The sequence below is a fragment of the Dromiciops gliroides genome, chromosome 1 (assembly GCF_019393635.1).
Source record: "Dromiciops gliroides isolate mDroGli1 chromosome 1, mDroGli1.pri, whole genome shotgun sequence".
Taxonomy (NCBI): Eukaryota; Metazoa; Chordata; class Mammalia; order Microbiotheria; family Microbiotheriidae; genus Dromiciops; species Dromiciops gliroides.
The window spans coordinates 600353533-600373830 of record NC_057861.1 but is presented as its reverse complement, the minus strand read 5'-3'; the positions used below and the strand labels follow the sequence as shown (position 1 = coordinate 600373830).

Genomic DNA, 20298 nt, shown 5'->3' with positions numbered 1-20298 from the left:
AGCAGGAGGAACCTATGTGGGGAGCAAAGTTGGAAGGGTCCAGGCTGGTAGTCTGGTTTCCTATGTCCACCCCAACTTTGTCAGTCTTTGACGGGGTCGATGGCCTATCTCTCTTCACAGTCACTGGTCCAGTCCCGGAAGGCAGGAATCACTTCTGCATTGGCTACACGGACCTCCCTCAAAGATGAAGAACTGGTAAGCATGAGTTGGCTTTAAGCTACACTTCTGTTCTGGGTTGTGGGATCCAGGCTGGACCAGGCCAGTCCAAGCTAAAACCAATGACATAATCACTAGTAACTTGCCAGGTTTGAAGGGAAAGCCAACTTTTTCTGAGATTCTTGGCTGGTTATAAAAAACAACTTTGCTCTAGGATTTCCCTGCCTAGACCTAAAGTCAGCCATGACAGGGTATGGGATGATATGTGTTTTTCAGAAATCTCACGTGTACAAGAAAACCCTGCAAGCCTTGATCTACCCTATCTCCTGCACCACTCCTCACAACTTTGAAGTGTGGTCAGCCACCACACCCACCTACTGCTATGAATGTGAAGGCCTTCTGTGGGGCATTGCCCGGCAGGGCATGCGTTGCACTGAGTGTGGGGTGAAGTGTCATGAGAAGTGCCAAGACCTGCTCAATGCCGACTGCCTACAAAGTGAGTGCTGCTGCCTGGGCCCACTTGGACTGGGGGTGGGCTGAAGTGGTGGAGAAAAGGACTTAATAGGCTCTGGGAAGGCAGCTTCCTCCATAGAGGCTTCTCCTTGTACTATTGCCAAGGGGGTGCTCCAGCATGGTCTTTTCAGGGCCATTTGATCTGAAGTTCTTGCATCAGGGATTCCTTAGGCAGAGTTTGGGGAGTATTATGTAGTGGCTGCTTTTAATGTTCTCCTAAGAGTCCCTTGGAGACACTATTCTTGGCTTGGGCCTTGGGGGTGCAGTTTGTGGTGGGAAGAAGATGAACAGAGGAATATGGACCCAAAAGATGTGTTCATACTTCACTGCCATCACTTCCCAAATGGCATCAGTATACTCAACCCAGCATAGCCACCAGGGAGGAGTGCCTATGGTGAATAGTGGGTACATGGCCATGGTACTCTCATGATACACCTCCCAGGACCCAGGAAAGGTCATAGTTACTCTGATTCATCAGTGGGGTCTCCCAGACAGGAAAGTCGGGAGTAGAAATTTTGAAAGAACTAAGTTTAGGAGAAAATGTCCTCTTCTGTGCTCCAAACCTTCTAAACCAATGACTGGAATTGTACCTTTGTTAGATGCGCATTCTAGAAAAGTGCTAGAGCTGAATAATTGGGAGGAGGAAAAGCAGAGAATTCCCATAGAAGGAAATGATGGAGGTGATGGTATCACCTCTTTTGTTCCATTCTCACTGTGGTTGGGTCTAAGAGCAGGGTCTAGGTGGCTTGGGAGCTTCCCTCCTCACTGTCGAGCCCAAAATGAAACTTGTTTGGAAGGGAGTGAGTTCATTTAAGGTCTCAGATTCTTTCAAATTAGGTTGTTCTCCCTTTTTCATAACAAAGATGCCTGACAATGATAAATAATGTTAAGGTACAGAGCCCTCTTGACAGTATAAACCCCCAGCCATATTCTGCAGTACTAGAAAAGATAAATGTAATGGAGATAAGTAGAAGAAATCTCAGAGAAATTGGGTGTGGTGTCTCCTGGAGGTCTTTCAAAAAGCTTTTCACCTTCCTGAAGCTTCAGAGAAAGCCAAATTAAATTGGCTTGATTGCAACTTCTGTTAAGGCTTTAGTTAGCCCAAGGTATTCAGTGGCCAAGGGAACAGTTTGTGTATAGACATGTAAGCACTTGACCTTTGGGACTCTTTACCATGCTCCCATGCTATTGCTACTCCAAAAAGCAGTATAGTTTCTGAGCTACTGTGTTCCAGGGTCTAAGGGCCTGACTGAAAATTCTGGCTCTGCCACTTATCAGACCTTATTACCTGTGTGGCTGGGCAAATCGCTTAATCTCTCTATGCCTCAGTTTTCTCAATTGTTAAAATGAAAGAGCTGGACTAGATAACATTGAAGGTCTGTTTCATTTCTAAATTTATAATCCTAAGGATCCTTCACATCTCCCTCTGTTTCTTGTGTGATGATCCCTTGGGAAGAGGTCAAGAGCCTATCAAGTCTGTCATATCTGCGTTTCCCAAGAGTCCACGTGGGTTTGTGGTTGGGGCTGTTGCTACTTCAGAGCTCACACACAGTCTATCCAAAGAGGAAAAGGAATCTTTGTAATGAGGATACATGTCACAGATCTAGTCATGGTGTCGTACACCAGCAGCTGAATCCAACCCACTGTTCCCACAAAAAAGGATACCCAGCAACAGGCTTGAGGATATGTCACACCTTTTCTCTTCTCCCAGGGACGGGGCTGCCTGTTTCCCTCCTGGTGGTTACCTAGGGTCTGAAAGAGTGTTATAAAGTGGAAAGAGTGTTAGATTTGGAGTCAAAGGACCTGAGTTCAAATCCCATCTCCGTACTTTACTAATGTGTCCTTGGATAAATCACTTAGCCTCTCTGTGGTCTCATTTTCTTTCTCTCTAAAATGAGGGGTTTAGACTAGATGACCTGAGTTACATTACAGCTCTAACTCTATGGTCCTATAATCAATGTTTTATTTTCTCTGGGATCCATTGCAGGAAGGGATCTAATCTTTTAGCTTCTTGCTTGCTTTCCTAGCTCTGGTGCAAGCATCAAGTCCCTTGTGATTTTCTAAGGGTTTTTTGTTGCTAGTAACACTTAAAACAGGCAGGTGGTAAAAATAGCAAATGTGGAAATTACAAGAAGCCTTCAAAGTCTCACAATAAAATTTATCACTAGTATTCACTGGAGTGTAAGTAAAGATAGGCCTGATCTTAGCTTCTCTCTTGGCCTTGTTACTAGCCCACCTTCCTTATTCTTGTCTTGAGAGCAAGCAAGTCTCACCCACCCCTTTACACATTTTTTATTTTTAAGTCAAAATCCTTTACCTTCAAGTAAGAAAGTCTCCATCATAGACTCCATTTTTTCTTTCTCATGAAATCCCTATAAAATCAAACAAACATAAATATAGATGCTAGTAGCATGTTTCCTTAGATGGCTAAAGTACTCAGGTAAGATTGACCTTAAAAGAAACTGATGCTCTTTATGTCTACATTTTCATACTTCACTTAGACAATTTCCTGAGAAGTGCCCTATGGGTGAGGCTTGAGTGTTGAGGGTTTCACTTCTGCTTCTAGGTAAAAGACTATTTGAAGTGTTATTAATTGAAGAATCTTCTCCAGCTGCTCATGGCACATAGAAATATAGCCACAGTGTCATGGAGAACCATTAAGAGGGGCAGTGAAACAGAATGGACAATATTGGGCCCAAAGTCAGAAGATCTAGTATTCAGTCCCAGCTCCTTTACTTATTAATTATCTGGTCTTGGACTAGTCTTATTGTCTCTTTATCAATTTTCTCATCTATAAAATGGGGATAATAATGCATGTGCAACTTTGTTGGCAGGACAGTTATTGGGAATACACTTTGTAAACTTTAAAGCACTTGGTAAATACAAGTAGTCGTTGCCATTGTTGTTTAAGGAAAGGATATGCTACTGAAGTTAAAGGGTCCAAAAGTGGGATGTGAATGAAAAAACTACAAGAAAGGATGGAAGATTCTTTGGGGAGTATATTGAAGGACAGTTTGGCAGAGTTAACACACGGGCAGGATGAGGACAAGATGATTACTAATCCACAGAGACTGATATGACTGAAACTAAGTTTCAGATCTAGTGTAGTGATATTGGCTTCCAGGCCATAGATGGAACTGAACCTTGGGCCAGACACCTTTGCAAAGCTACATCCAGGCTGTGTGTCTGAGTCTACCCTTAAGCAATCTTGCTAGATATAGCTACCTGACAACATCCCTGTTCTCCTGGCCCCAGAGCTGCTTTTCTCTACAGATTGAGCATTTGAATTTTTTTTTTCCCTCTGAGGCCTTTTCCTCAGTTTCAGTCTGAGGAAGCAAAATCATGGATAGGACCTTGGCTACTTATACATTCCCCTTAGGAGGAGCTATTCTCCCAGCCTCCAGTGAAACAGCCCTGGGGGGGAGGCAGGGTGATAGCTGGCCTCCTGTGAGATTAGATATAGATGAACTTAATCAATAGGGAGCTCTAAGCTGCTGTGTAGGCTATTAGGATAAGAGATGGTTACTGATATCTCATCTGGAAGAAAATGTAGGCAGAGGAACCATGGTATGTTAGTCCCTTCTATGGGAAATCTGATTCCAGTCTCATATTGTGGAGGAATTGTGGGTCCATTTTAGTTCTCTGAGCATCCTGAGAAAGTCTTGGCAGCCTCTGTGTGACCAGAGAATGTCTCTGAAATGAAAGCCATATAAGATAGTACAGCCAAGACCATTTTTTTATTATAAAAGTATTTTATTATTTTCCAGTTACATGTAAAGAGAGTTTTCAACATTTGTTTTCGTAAGATTTTTAGTTCCAAATTTTTCTCCCACCCTTCCTTCTCTCCTCCCTCCCCAAGACAGAAACTAATCTGATATAGGTTATATATGTACAGTCACATTAAACATATTTCTGCATTAGTCATATTGTGAAAGAAGAAGCAGAACACAAGGGAAAACCTCAAAAAAGAAAAAAAAAACAGCCAAAAAGTAGAAACAGTATGGTTCAATCTGCATTCAGAATCCACAGTTCTTTTTTTCTGGATGTGGAGAACATTTTCTATGATGAGTTCTTTGGAATTGTCTTGGATCATTGCACTGCTGAGAAGAGCCAAGTCTATCACAGTTGATCATCACACAATGTTGCTGTTACTGTGTACAATGTTCTCCTGGTTCTGTTCACTTCACTCAGCATCAGAACCAGGACCATTTCTAAGAAAGATAACCCCAAGCTATATCCCTTTTTTTGTTTATGCTATGTGCTTATAGCTAAAGGAGGCCTTCAAATGAAACCCTAAACCATGAATGAAGTTGGGCATGGGATGTAGGAGAGCAGGGAACTCAATCATAGGTATTCAGGTGTTTGCTGAATGAGAATATCCACAGAGAAGGTACAGTTTGGGTTGGCAGCAGATCTTGTTGCCCAGTAGTATTGAGTCCCAATGAGCAGCTGAACTCCTGAAAACCAATAGCACAAAAACATTTGAGGTTAAGACAGGAGGTAACTTTGATTCTAGAAAGCTCACTCTGAAATTTTCAGAATCCAAATCACAAGGAGAGAGGAATTTGACTCATAAGGAATTGGTATTATAGTGCCAGGGAAAATTCTGAGGAGGCTGTGTGCATGCATAGTAGCCATCTGTCACAACTCCTTCACTTACCTCAGTCTGAATCAGATACCATGTTGGTCACTTGTGGATCTGGCATTTATAGGGAAAAAGAAAAAATAAAATTAGAGGACTTGATGTAAAGGACCATTAAGGATAGACCAAAATGAGCCACCATTTTGTAAGGCAAATAGGATGTCTGAATCACCCAACAAGTATTTATTGTACAATTGGTCCATGTTAGCCCTATGCCTAGGCACTGTAGGAGATACATAAGAAATATGGGATATAATATCTGCCTTTAAGAGGCTTATAATCTAATGAGGAGGCAAGGCTTACAGGAAACTACAAAGTCTAAATCTTAGAAATTTATTTCCCATATTTTTTTGAAGAGATGGGGAACTATGAGTATGGAATGTAGAAACACAGTGTAGAAACACAGTGTTACACATGATTGACATCTCAGCTGATTTAATTTAATTTTCTTTATTACAAAGAAGAGCTTGTTGAGTTTGGGTGGCAGGTCATAAAGGGGAAAGGTTTATTGGGAAATGACTGTGATATGAAAACAATGACTTAATTTAATAGTATTTATATAGAATAGCAGAGGCTAAATGATTCTCTTAAGGAAGGACAAGGGGGAAGGGAGTACCAAGAAAAGGAGGTAGGGTGGCTGGATAGGAATACATTCTAGAGGACCATGAAGGTGAATTGAGGAATTCAGATTTCAATGGTGGGCAGTAGAAAGCTATTTGAAGTTTTTGAGTAAAGGTATAATATAATAGAAGTTAACTCTTATGGTTCTGGTTTCTCTAGACATCAAATGCTTGAAATGGATGAAAGAACCAAGCAAAAACCTGGTATTGGCTCCATTTTTAGTCTTGATTATTAAGCTAATATATTTTGGCATCCTTAGTTGCTTTTGTTTGTTGAAGTGTATAATTGGTTCAATTCCATTGGTTCCCAAGTGTTTAGGCTCCTGCTGTCTTGTTAGCATAGCCCATGGTTATGAATTGGTCAAGATGGATCCAAAGACTGGACTGTCTTTATCTCTGACCTTCCAGGCAAGCCTTGAAGCTAGCTCTTCTTGGTGGTTTGGTCATTAAAACAGTGACTGGAAATGTGTAAGTTTGTTCTCTGTGTCCACTGGGAGCCTAGCCCTCTTTAGGACTATGGTATGAAAGGGACAGAAGAAGGAAAATATGCCATTGCTGCCTTTATAGAGCTCATGGTTTAGTTGGAGACAAAAAGCTCACATGCATGAAACAATTCCATCAGTTCCCCTCCCCTCCCCTCCCCTCCCCTCCCCTGGTTCAGAAGAAGTGCTACTTAGAACACCCTGCATTTACACTAACATTTATTATTATTTCAAGGATGGGTTGGATTATTAGCCACTGTTGTGATACCTCAAGGCCACCCTAGACCTTTATTCCTAGGTTCTGCTCACTGAACAGTTGGATTCTCTTTAGCTTATCTGCACCTGAATCTCTCACTGGGGGACTCACTGACCACTGGGGCTAAGGAGTTTCTGTTTTTTCTGTGACTTTCCATGCTGGGGCACAGCTGATAGAGTGAGGCTCTCGTTCTCTGATTTCCTTGGCTGAATAGCGTGGGGAATATTTACAAAGCTATATGGGGATTAGCCTTTAACCTTGAGACAAATTCTCCGTTGTGTCCTAAACCCACCTTGGAGTATACTTATGGCATCAATGGAAGAATGGTGGTTTCTTCCAGATCTAGAGCCCCACTCATTCCTCAGCAAACCTAAGCCCATCAACCCCCATGCTAGGAACTTATTCTTTCTCCAAGTGGGCATCTTAATTGAGCTTCCTGACTGTTTCTGGATACCTCTCAGGGGCAGCAGAGAAAAGCTGCAAGCATGGAGCTGAAGACCGGACTCAGAATATCATCATGGCTATGAAGGACCGCATGAAAATCCGTGAGCGGAATAAGCCAGAAATTTTTGATGTTATCCGAGATGTCTTTACTGTGAGCAAAGTTGCCCATGCACAGCAGATGAAGACAGTGAAGCAGAGCGTACTAGACGGTACTTCCAAGTGGTCAGCCAAGATCACAATCACGGGTAAGCAAAGAGATGGGGGTTAGGGGACAGAAGGAAATGGAGGTGGCACTGGGGGTAGGGAGGGGAAAAGACTGGGATAGATAAGATCTGCAACACTAGTAAAAATAGGGAAAGAGGGGCAGCTAGGTGGCACAGTGGATAAAGCACTGGCCTTGAATTCAGGAGGACCTGAGTTCAAATCCAGCCTCAGACACTTGACACTAGCTGTGTGACCCTGGGCAAGTCACTTAAGCCTCACTGCCCTGCAAAAAAAAAGAATAAAAAAATAGGGAAAGAGAGAGTATGAAGGAATAGAAGGGTTGGCAGACGAGAGACAATTATAGAGCCTAGGGAAAAGTAGGTATAGGGAGTGAGGGCAGGAAAAGTAGCAAATTCACTGAATATATGCTATGTGTTTAACCCAGCACTAGACACTGTGGGGGAGACATAGTTGGTATAGTTATTGCTCTCAAGGAGTTTACCCCCTCCTTATGGAAACTCCCATGGATGGGAAGTTAAATGACACTACCAAAATTAAATTACAGTACAAGGGATATCATGAGACAGAACATGATTAATTATTAAGTAAATGGCACAGAGGTGGAGCATGTTGAGTTCAGGAAATAAGATGATGTGTGGACTTTATTGGTCAAGAAAAAACCCACAGAAGAAGAGGAATGGGACCTGAGCTGGGCCTTGAATTGGTCTCATGTTTCTTGAGGAGAACTATAGTGAATGGTTGGCTTGTAGGGAGGGAACCATCTCTCTTCCTCTTAGAAAAGCAAGTCAGACATATAGAATCAGCAACCCTTTGCAGGAGGGGCCTATCTTAGGAAAGGAGATAAGTAGACAAGAAAGAATGGCATTGAGTGAGACCGTCTCTAGTTCCTCCCTCGGGCTGCCCACATTGAGCTGCTTCTCAGCAGATGCTGCTGTTCGTGCCAGAACTAGCCTGATTTTAGGATGATGTTGTGCCCTGGGGAGTCATGCTTTGTAGCTTCATCCTTGCCCTGAACTTTTCTTGTAGTGGTATGCGCTCAGGGTCTGCAGGCCAAGGATAAGACTGGTTCCAGTGATCCCTATGTCACCGTGCAAGTTGGAAAAACAAAGAAACGAACAAAGACCATCTTTGGCAACCTGAATCCTGTCTGGGAGGAGAAGTTCCATTTGTAAGTGGCCAGGGAGGAAGGCTTAGCTTGGCTGGTGAGACTGAGAAGTACAATGTGCAGGAGGGCTCCCAAGAACAGAGAAAGCCCTATTTTACTATAAAGTCAGGGCTTCTCTTGCTGTTCCCTAGAATTTGAATAGGATTGGGGAGGAAAAGGAGAAGGCAGGAAAATTAAACTTATTCTTGCACACTTCATTTTGCCTGTGGCTGCTGTTGCTTTCTTTCTTAGTTCCTTCTCCCAGATGTATTACCTCCACCTTCAAATAACCATTGCGTCTTCAGCAGACCTAACACACTTCCCAGGTGTAGCCAAGACAGCTTTTATTGCACTGCCTGGTGACGGGCATAGGGCTGCAGACCTATGATAGCAATAGCAATCCAAACAGTAACCTGTCCAGGGATTGGGTGGATTAAATGGTTTCTGATGGTCCCTTCCAACTCTGAGACTGATTCTGGAAGTATTTCAGAGAAAGGAAACTGAAAGATCTCTTTTGAATCACATTATTCATGGTTTCTATATGGAAGTGAAGATGGGGGGTTCATTTTCCCTCAGTTGCTCTGATTTTTACTCCTCCTTCCAATCCATTTTCCCAGCACTCCAAGTAGTCTTGGTGGCCAATAAGCTCTGGGTACTCGATTTCCCCTTTCTTCCTAGGACACTTAGATACAATGCAATGCCATTGGCTTTCAGTGATTTCCTTGACCCCTGGACAGTCTTCCCTTTCCTGGATCTCTCCAGAGCCCATCTGCTGTACTGCCTTCCAAGGCAATGAAAGGATTAAGCTAGTAGATTGCTCACTCAGATCCCTGCCCAAGCCACAGAGAAGGCACTTGTTTGCCTTCTGCATCCTTTTAATTAGTTACTCAAGTAGAATTGGACTGTTCTACTCTAGTGGAAAGACTCATTCTCTCATAGGAACAAAGAAAGACAGATTGACATATAACTGAATACATCAGGAAAAATAGACTGCTCTCTGACTCTTCCTCTTGTGTGCTTCACCCAGGATGCTTTCTCTAACTTGGTGGTTGGGTAGCAAAATAGAGAAGGTGATGGCTGAATTCTATCCCATAGGCACCTGTGCTAAATGTTAGATAATTCTCCTTTGGCTCCTTCTTGCTACTTCCACAGTGAGTGCCACAACTCCTCAGACCGAATCAAAGTACGGGTGTGGGATGAGGATGATGACATCAAGTCAAGAGTGAAGCAGCGGCTGAAGCGGGAGTCAGATGACTTTCTTGGCCAGACCATCATTGAAGTGCGAACCCTGAGTGGCGAGATGGATGTCTGGTATAACCTGGGTGAGGAGCTGGGGCCAGGGGACCTGAATATTTCTTTTGAGAGAAGGAGAAGGTCAGGGGAAATCTTTTGGGAATAATCCCAAGGGACTCTGGAGTGAAAGGGAGGTACTTAACAGAAAACTGCTTGGGACCCCTCTACCACCCCTGAGGCAGATGTTGGTGAATTTGGCAGGGAAATTATTCTTCTCACAGGCTGCTTTTTCTGTGAGTACCAACTCTAGTTTGTACATCCCCATCCCTGCCAATTGGGTTGGGCCCAACATTTCCAGGACTGTGTCTGTCCCCTTCATGGCTTGTCCTAGTCTGGGACCATCATCATTCCTTCTAATTACCTGAGATCTAAGCTCCTCAGCCTCACCCCCAGTCTCCTAAGCAATTCATCGCTGTGGAGCTGAGGAAGGGAGGCTCTGGAATGATGGGTATTGTGAAATGTCTGTCTGCAGGCCATCTCTGACTAAGAGAGAGACTGAATTCTTTTGGGTGCCTAGCAGCTCTTCTTATTATCTATTGCCATCTCATTATCCCGGTCCCATTCCATTTTGTCCTTCCCCCTGTTATGTTTTCTGCACCGAGACTGAGAATGCTAAGTCAGTAGAATGCTAGTGACCATCTTCCCACCTGCCCTGTGCGTATACAGCCAGCCTCGCTTAGCCATGATCACCATAACCCAAGTGGAGAAAGGCTTGGACTCTGACATCTAAACTAGGAATTTCTAGTTCTCCCTCTAACTGCCCAGTCAGCTATATTTATTGGGCGGCATGTCTTTTTTTTTTTTTTTTTAGTGAGGCAGTTGGGGTTAAGTGACTTGCCTAGGGTCACACAGCTAGTAAGTGTTAAGTGTCTGAGGCCAGATTTGAACTCAGGTCCTCCTGACTCCAGGGCCAGTGCTCTATCCACTGTGCCATCTAGCTTCCCCTGTGGCATGTCTTTTAAAGTATGATTACCCCCTTTAGATTATAACCATGGCCCTCCTCCCAGGTCTCTTCTTTCCTTCTACCCCTATACCAGCATTGGGCATGTCTTGCTTAGTTTGGGTATTTTTTGAGGGTGTTAAGTTTCCTCTCTCCTTTCCCTTCCAGAAAAGAGGACAGATAAGTCTGCTGTCTCAGGAGCAATCCGGTTGCATATCAGTGTGGAAATAAAGGGGGAAGAGAAGGTAGCACCATATCATGTGCAATATACCTGTCTCCATGAGGTAAGTCAGCCCCTAGTCAGGAGCCACTTGCTTGCCCACTCACATCTTCCTAGGAAGAAGTCCCAAAAGATGAACAGCATAATCTCCTGGGAAGAACAAGAATGCTATTCTTTGTTGTGTCTGTGGCTAACAACATAATCTTGGACAGACTGACCAACCTGTGCCTGAGTCTCCCAGATGTAATATAAGAACACTAAGCCTTGTCTTCTGAGCCCTCTGTGATGAAATTAAGCATGAATGAGAACATTTCTGTGAAATTTTCTAATCTCTGAATGCTCATATCCCTGGCCGTCTATAGCTTTCATACTCCCGATTGACAAGAGAGTTTTCCTCTTGGACTTGTTTTTGTTTTTTTGTGGGGAAGTCTCCCAAATTCTTGTTTTTCACATCAACCTTACCTAGCTGCACCAGGTCATAAGAGGGAGCAGCCCAGTCATGCCCAGAAGTTTGCATTTCTGACCCCATGAATGCCCTGTAGCTCCTGTCCCCTGGGACAACACCAGGGCTATCTTTACTTCCATCTTCAGCCATGTCAGTGGCCACCAGAGTTCCTTGGCTTCCAGAACATGGCTTCAACAAAGCTATGTTCCATCTGGCAAAGGCCTTGATCTAGGCTCAGAGCCAGATCTGCAAGTGACTGGATCCAATAACAAGGACAAAGTTATTGCTTGGACAGTGTTAAAATCTTTTTGGTATGATTCCCCCTAGTCCTCTTCCCCTCCACCCCACCTCCAAGTGCTGTGTCTCTGCTGTGGTTTGGATTTTGTGTGGTTGCCTGGCGTTAAGGAAAGAAGACTGCAAACTTTACAGTATTGTATGGAAATTACACTAGGGAATTGTTAGCATAGAAATGTTAGTTGAGTGCATGACAGCTGACAAAACCACTAAGAGAGCATATTGAGTGGTCTGATTTGTGTTTTAGTGCTAACAATTTAGCAGTTAGAAAGAATGGAGAAAGGAGAGGTTGGAAGCAGCAATAATTATTTAAGATGCCATTGCAATGTATATAGATGAAGAGATGCTGAGGATATGAGCTGAACTTCTCTAAGTAGAGAGAGGTGATGTTTGTGAGATATTATGTGGAGAAATTGGATAAGATTTTGCAAATTATAGGAAATGGAGAGAGCTGGGAATTGTTATGACTCTGTGGCAAACCTGAGCAGCCGGAAGGATGGTGGTACCTTTGACAGAATTGGGGAGGTCTGGGGTATGGGTAAGCTTTGAAGGGGAAGAGGAGTTCCATTTGGGACAAGTTGAGCTTGAGATGTCTGCAAAGCACTAGCAGGCAGTTGGTAATTCAGCAGTGTCGTTCAGGAGAGAGAAAAGGGCTGGATATAATGATTAGGTCATCTGCACAGGAGCTAACGAAATCCCCAAAAGAGATTGTAGAGCAAGAAGACTGTCCAGAACAAGAGCCTGGAGAGTACCCATATTTTGTAGGTAAGAGGAGGATAATGATCCAGCAAAGAAAACTAAGAAGAATCAGTCATACAGGTAAGAGGAGGACCTCTGTGGCGGAGAATGGAGGAGATGATGGTCAGAAAGAAAGTCTGGTCAGCAGTGTAACAGGTAGTAGGATGGTCCAGGAGGTGGGATTCTTAACTTTGCTTTGTCTCTTGCAGAACCTGTTCCATCATCTCACAGACATCCAGGGCAGTGGAGGAGTCCGGATCCCTGAGGCCAAAGGGGATGATGCATGGAAGGTTTATTTTGATGAGACAGCCCAAGAAATTGTGGATGAATTTGCCATGCGCTACGGCATTGAATCAATATACCAAGCCATGACGTGAGGTTCAGTAGGAACTCTAGGGGAAGGGGTGCTGTTCACTTGAATGCTAATGAAGTCATACCAACAAAGCAGATTGCCCCTTAGTAAGTGGGAGCAACTCACAGCTGAGACCACCCGGCACTACCAGCCTCTGGCTGTTTTCCTCTCATAGTCATATTTACCATTTCCCTTAGGATGGACAGGGAAGAGGGGTATATCTGTGACTGTTTCCTGGGACCGAATATGGTACTGACATGTCACTGCTCTCCTGGGAGAGGAGAGATGGGGGGTGTGTTTTATTGTCCTGGAGCCTGAGGAGAAGAGGGGGTATAGGTCATGGTCCCATGACTCCAGGAAGGTAAAAAAATGGGTATATGGATGTGCTGCTGCCTCCACAACACAGAAGAGGAAAGAAAATGATATGTGTGTATGTGACATTTCCAGGAATCTAGGAAAGGAGGTGTGTGTGTGTGTGTGTGTATGTGCTCACGTGTGCATGAGTGCATGTATGTATAAGACCACCCTGCTGCCCTGCCCCGAAATATACAGTTAGGTAGAAGAGGAGAAAGCTTCTACTCATTAGGTCACCTGAAGTTCCTATGACAAGGCTTTCTGCTTGTGATAAGAGGTGGGAGTAAGGCTGGTCAGGAAGCTGATTCAGCATTGTCCCAAAGAGCCAACTCAGAGCAGGAGGACTCAGAAGCCCCATGCAAAGCCATTGGTCTAAATGAGGAAGGTGACCCTGAGCTGATTGTGAGGGGACTTTGAGAGTATCCTGTAGGTACTAATGTAACTCTGCGGGCTGTGTTTTCTCAGGCACTTTGCATGTCTGTCCTCCAAATACATGTGTCCTGGTGTACCAGCAGTGATGAGCACTCTGCTTGCCAACATCAATGCCTATTATGCCCATACCACAGCCTCCACCAATGTCTCTGCCTCTGACCGCTTTGCAGCCTCTAACTTTGGGGTGAGTGTATGTATACATATGCACAAGTGTAATGTTTTCCATCATTTATTAAGTTTGTTCCTGCAAAGACAATTCTGTAGAAGTTATTTATCTTCTCCCAAGTTGCTATGTCTGGAATTCAGGTCACTGTTACCTGTTGAGCAGTGATATCTGCTTATAGCTGTAAAAATCAGGGCAGCTAGGTGGTGCAGTGGATAAAGCACTGGCCTTGGATTCAGGAGGACCTGAGTTCAAATCCGACCTCAGACACTTGACACTTACTAGCTGTGTGACTCTGGGCAAGTCACTTAGCCCCAATTGCCTCACCAAAAAAAGTTTTTTTTAATTACTATTAAAAATCAAAGATAGAGCTCATCTTAGGTGTGGATATTTGCAAAAAAAAAAAAAAAAAAAGAATAGCACATGGTTCTACATTTTGGTTTCTTTTTCCATAAAAGAAAATTGTTAAAATCTCAGCATAAATTAGTTAAGAAAACAATAAGAAACCTGTAAACCAAGAAATATGATGTAGCAATATTGAGAGACTTTTAAATTTATCAGTTTATCTTCTTCTTCTTCTTCTTTTTTTTTTTGGGTGAGGCAATTGGGGTTAAGTGACTTGCCCAGGGTCACACAGCTAGTAAGTATCAAGTGTCTGAGGCTGGATTTGAACTCAGGTCCTCCTGACTCCAGGGCCAGTGCTCTATCCACTGAGCCACCTAGCTGCCCCCATCAGTTTATCTTCTTAAAATATCAGCACCCAAAGCAGTAGCATCCTCATCCAAAGTCTTTAAAGAAAGGTCAGATTCTTGGTCAGGTATTGATTGTTATGCATGGCTTCTACGGTGTCTTCCAACTCCAAGATATCTTGATTCCTCCTAGGCGGGGCTTCCTCACCAACCTATGACTCACTAAGCAGTGGCCTCCTGGTTGTGTGAGGTCCCCAGTGAAACTAATTGTAGGGCCAGCTAGGTGGGGCTGTGGATAAAGCACTGGCCCTGGATTCAGGAGGACCTGAGTTCAAATCCAGCTTCAAACACTTGATACTTACTAGCTGTGTGACCCTGGGCAAGTCACTTAACCCTCATTGCCCCACCCGAGAGAGAGAGAGAGAGAAACTCACTGTAGTAACATCAGAGTAACCCTTGAAGTGTTGTCAAGCCAAAGCCAAGTTAGTTCCCGTTTGTCAGGCACTTTGCGAAGCACTGGGGATACAAACAAAGGCAAAAACAGTGTCTGCTCTCACAGTACTCCCAGTCTAATGGGAGAGACCATAGACATGCTACTATGTACAGACAAGATGCAGACAGGATAAATTGGTGATTATCTTTGAGGGAAAGCACTAATATTAAGGGGGATGAGGAAAGGACTCTTGCAGGAGGTTGTATCTGGGCTGCTTCTTGGAGGAAACTGAAACATATAAATGAGGAAGGAGAGAATCTCAATTATGAAAATGCCCAGTGTTAGAAGATGTAGTGTTTTGTGCAGGGAGTAGCAGAGGTCAGGATGAGAAATCTACTGGTTTTTTTTTTGTTTTTTTGGTTTTTTTTTCGGTAGATCTCACATTCAGGAACTAAATTGAAATGTCTTTGAAGGGGTAGGGATGTCAATGGCCTTGTCTGGCTGCAACACCAGACTTCTGTTCCTAAATCTGTATCACATAAGAGAAGCCATTTCCACTCTCTGTACCTCAATTTTCCCACGATGAACAGGATGAGGCTCCACAGATAGGCTGATGAAGTGCCTAAAAGAAAATCTCGGGGATTTTGATGTGCCTCTTCCTAAACTTGCTTCATTCTTCCCTTCTCAGAAGTCAGGGCTAGAAAAGGGCACCATTGTGATCCTGACGGCTCGGGACTAAGTAGTCATCATTACCATTACCATTACCATTGTTTCCTCTGTTTGCACAGAAAGAGAGATTCGTGAAACTGCTGGACCAGCTACATAACTCATTGCGAATTGACCTCTCCACATACCGGGTGAGCAGAGAATCCCAGCCTGGTCAGCTGGTAGTAAAGGGAATAGTAAACTGGACTATAATATGCTAAGCTGTGATAGACCGTACCTGGAGGTGGCTCTGTTGGTGTGAGGGGTCAGGAAGCTACCGGGTGGTACAAGTTGATACAGTGCTGGATTTGTAATCTCCAAGACCTGAGTTCAAATCCTGTTCAAATGCTTACTGGCTATGACACCATGGGTAAGTCACTTGTCTTCTCTAAGCCTCAGTTTCCTCATCTGCAAAATGGGGGTAACAACACCTACCTCACCAGGTTGTTGTGAGGCTCAAAAAAGATCACCTCTGTAAAACACTTTGCAAACTTCAGGAGGCTATCAGCATGCTGACTGTTCACCCTTTTCTACAGAGCCACATCCATCTGTTGGCCAATGCCACTGATAGCCACAGATTACAACACTGTGTATAAATCAGGTTGGGTTCAGCTAAGCTGCCCCAAACCTGGCTCTTGCCCTGACTCTGACATTGCTTTCTATGCTTTGGTTAATTCTATAATCAGGTCATCCCTAAGGCTTGGCTGCCATATTTTAAGTCCTTAATTCAAAGCCCCACCCCTTCCTTCCCTCTCTCCTCCTTATGGCCCTTGCCCAAGTGAAACCTAAGCCCATTTGTTTTTTTGAATTATTTTTTTCCAGTTATCAAGCACTTGGCTTTTTTCCCCTTTCTATGCACTGAAAAATAAGATGGAAATACAGAATCCCTGCATCACATAAGCTTTAGAGGAAGAAGTGGAAGCTTGGCTCAGACTGAAACTGCATGCATGCTGTTTGTCCCTACAACAAATCAGGGGTAGAGTAGGAGCAAGAATGGTGAACCTGGGCAGTTTCCCCACATCCCCTCGATCTGAACAATATAGGCTTCACTACTTGCCTTAAAATATAGTGAAGTACAGGAAAAGCAGACACCCCCACACTTAAATATAAGTGCAAAAGCACCTTATAAAGTCAAAGGGAAGTGCAGTTTGAATGATCCAGACACCTCTTCCCTTTCCATTTGCATGGATAATTGGGAATTGGTAGTATATGGCATCTTGTGCCATGTAGGTTGGCCTTTTGTAGTTAAAAACAATTTTCCCCAAATGGGGGTTAATTTGCTTGTGAGATCAAGCTTCACTGAACAGTCCCTTCTAACCTCAGCTGCAGCAGCTAGGATCAGCTTCTTGGGCTCTTGTTACAGCCTGTTCTAATGCCAGAAGGATATATGTGTATACATAGAACATGCTTATATTGCTTTCAGTGTCTGTGTCACAGCTCTTTTCTCTGAGGGAAGTGTTGGATTCAAGAACCCCTTAAGTAGGGAGGGGGCAGGTAGAGAGAAACATACTAGATGGGATCTAGAGAAGGTTCCATCAGCTAGGGTGACTTGATGTTTCTTACTTGCTGCATTTTTCACTCTTGGCTAAATTTGGTTTCTATAAAAATTATCGTAGAATAATTTCCCTGCTGGGAGTCCAGAAAGGCTTCAGGACCTGAAATCCACTGTGGATCTTCTCACCAGCATTACCTTCTTCAGAATGAAGGTAAGTGTCTAAGGCTAGGTTTGGAAATTGGTTGTAAAAGAGAAAAAAAAACTCTTGGTCAGGCTTGAGCCCTTAGTCTCTGTCCTGAACTGGAAGGAAATGTCCGGCACCCCCAGAGTCCCAGATTTGGGAAAAGTTGCTTATTCTTCCAGTCTTCCCTTCCCTCCACCTTGTTTTGTCGGGGAACACTGCACTCTATGGGCTAAAGGAGATGAGAGCTTGGGTTGAATAATCCCCCACAGTTAGGCATGGTGGCCCCATCCATAGGCATAATCTGGTATCTGAGGGAAAAAGACAGCCAGGCAAGGGAGTAGTGGAAAGAAAGCTCTTCCTAAGACTGGTGTAGGAAGGAGAGAAAGGATCTTCAGCTCCCAGGATAGCGGGGTCAGGTATGATGTGGAGTCTAACTCCAGGGTCATGTTCCTCTGGATCTATTATAGGTACAGGAGCTACAGAGTCCACCACGTGCCAGCCAAGTAGTGAAGGACTGCGTGAAGGCCTGTCTGAATTCCACCTATGAATACATCTTCAACAACTGTAATGAGCTGTACAGCCACCAGTACCAGACTGAAGTGAGATGTCCTAGGAACTACCTCCTTCCCTTCTCCATTTAACCCCTATTCCTTGCCCTTGTTACTGGTGACTGATCTGTCTTTTCCCCTGATGCTTTGGCCATTTGTCATGGCAGGGTAGGCATTCGGGCTAATAGTTTTACAATTTCAGCCTTGTGCTTCTTCCAAACTCTCAGATCGGTACTATATAAGATCTGTGATTCATTTACAGTTAGGGTGAGACTACCTTGAACAGTTACTGCTACTTGATCTAATACATTTTCTTTTCTCTTCTTCTTCTTCTTTCTTCTTTCTTCTTTCTTCTTTCTTCTTTCTTCTTGATGAGGCAATTGGGGATAAGTGACTTGCCCAGGACCACACAGCTAGTAAGTGTCAAGTGTCTGAGGCCAGATTTGAACTCAGGTACTCCTGACTTCAGGGCCGGTGCTCTATCCACTGTGCCACCTAGCTGCCCCAATCTAATACATTTTCAAAAGCAATTTGTGGTTTGGAAATCTTACGAGAATTAACCCAGTTTCTCTGGTCTCTCTTTTTCATTCCTGAGACAAACATGCCCTTTGAACCATGATTATTAAGTCTCACTGACCCTCTCTTTGGTGTTATTGAAGAACTCTTCATTGACTCCATGACTTGATTAATTTTCTGTTTACACTTGACTTTCCATACTTTGTGGGCTTCCCATTCTCTTTCCCTGGACATTCTTTCTCTTTGGGACAGATGCCTTTGCCTCTGGCTAGACTCGCTACTTGTCAGCCAGGCAGATATTTATTTGAGAGCCTAATTTCTGAGCTCTGGCCTCTGTGAATCTCTATTCCCAAAGTATCACTTATAAACCATGTGGCTTTTTAAACCTGGGTAGCAGTGCCTTTTATCACTTTCCTGCCTAATGTTCCCAATGTCTCCCTCTTCTGGTAACTGAATAACTATGATTGGGCCAGGATCATTTGGACTTAAGCAATGGTTCCCTCAAAGCTCCTTCCTGTATCAGGGCCAAGCTCAGTATTCCAGGGCCAAGACCAGTGCTTTTCTTCTCTTATTGGTGTAAAAAATGTTTCCGGGAAACATTTCCACTGTTCCTAGGAAGCAGTCACTTCTCCCATCCCTGAACATTTTCTCCATTTCTTGGCAGCCTTGACTTCTTCCCTTTTCTTTCTCTCATGGTACAGTGGAAAGAGGGTAAGTTCCGTGGGTAGAGTTAAAGTACCTGGTTTCAAATCTTGCCTCTGATGCTTAACTACCTGTGTGATGTGGACAGATCACTCAGCCTCCTTGGGCCTCAGTTTCCTCATCTTCCAATTCTAGACCTTTGACCCTACCAAAGTTGGAGATGCCAGATGGCCCCTGTTCCTACTTCGTTGCCTAGTATTCCAGAGTTTCTTATGAGGACTTTGCATTTGTCATCACTGCCTAACTTCTATACTTCTTTCACCAATCAAGTCTGTTTGATGACTTGCCCTCATTTTCTTCAAACCTGTCATTGAGGTTGCTCAGGCCAAGCCTTTCGCCAGGTTTGCTTCTCGCATCCAAAGGATCCCCCGGTTGCCTTCTGGGCAGCAAGATTTCTCTCTGGCTACAGAGATGATTTCATGAGACAAGCTGGGCTGTGGGGTGGTTGTGGATCAGAGACTGGCTGATGAAAGGGGGGGTGGGGGTCAGTCATTACTTCTAGTGGGTTGGAGCACAAAGCCCTGTATTACTCGAGGGATGTTTAGCCCTCCTTTATTCTGGGCTTTATATGGGTCCTTTATCTGTAGGAAAGGTGGGATTTCCACATTGTGAATCCCAGGAGCCTCCAGACCAGTTCAAATGGTCACAACTTACTCCCTGAGTTTCTGATTTTCCTTTGCACACACTGATTTCAGTACTTTTGTACTGGAGGGAAAGCCTGAGTTTAGATGGAGGAGGGTGGGTCAGTGCTGCAGAGTGTAGTCAGAAGGGAGCTCCTGAGCATCTGAAGATGCAGCTGTCGTGGACCAATGGAGAGGGGAGTTCCCTGGCCCTGGGGAGGAGGCTGGGCTGCAAGAGTGGATGTGGATTGTGGGGATAGAATCTCTGGGAGAAAAGAAGAGCCTGTAACTGAGAAGGAGGGGGGTTTCTTTGGTAGAGGAGAAGATGTAGGGCACATGGACGCTAGGGGTAATTTTAATATCACTCTGATTTCTGGAACAAGAAACAGGAACTGCCTCCAGAGGAACAAGGCCCCAGCATCCGGAATCTGGACTTCTGGCCCAAGCTCATTACACTCATTGTGTCCATCATCGAGGAAGATAAAAATGCCTACACACCTGTCCTGAACCAGTGAGCAAGCACCCCATCCCCAGACCCCAGCTGCATTCAACCTGTCCTACGCTCTGTCTGTCTAATGGTCTCTCTCTTTTCTGTCCCTATATGTTTACAGTGCCGCCTCCTCTTCCTGTCCATCTGTCTGTCCATCTGTCCCTTGTGTCTGTCTGGTTAACTGCCTTGCCTAGGGCTTGAGG

General features: G+C 44.2%; 1 protein-coding gene across 5 annotated transcripts in view; it reads left to right on the top strand.

Annotated features, from left to right (window-relative positions):
- UNC13B (unc-13 homolog B) overlaps positions 1 to 20298 on the top strand; it is a 353350-nt gene that overhangs the window by 312236 nt on the left and 20816 nt on the right. For all 5 annotated transcript variants that reach the window (XM_044002642.1, XM_044002633.1, XM_044002625.1 and 2 more), the window contains 12 exons: positions 121 to 195; positions 433 to 652; positions 7131 to 7358; positions 8365 to 8506; positions 9635 to 9804; positions 10884 to 10999; positions 12622 to 12785; positions 13584 to 13734; positions 15624 to 15692; positions 17157 to 17246; positions 17687 to 17818; positions 19989 to 20116. In XM_044002642.1, coding sequence (XP_043858577.1) covers positions 121 to 195; positions 433 to 652; positions 7131 to 7358; positions 8365 to 8506; positions 9635 to 9804; positions 10884 to 10999; positions 12622 to 12785; positions 13584 to 13734; positions 15624 to 15692; positions 17157 to 17246; positions 17687 to 17818; positions 19989 to 20116 — 1685 coding nt within the window. The remainder of the gene's footprint in view (positions 1 to 120; positions 196 to 432; positions 653 to 7130; positions 7359 to 8364; positions 8507 to 9634; positions 9805 to 10883; positions 11000 to 12621; positions 12786 to 13583; positions 13735 to 15623; positions 15693 to 17156; positions 17247 to 17686; positions 17819 to 19988; positions 20117 to 20298) is intronic.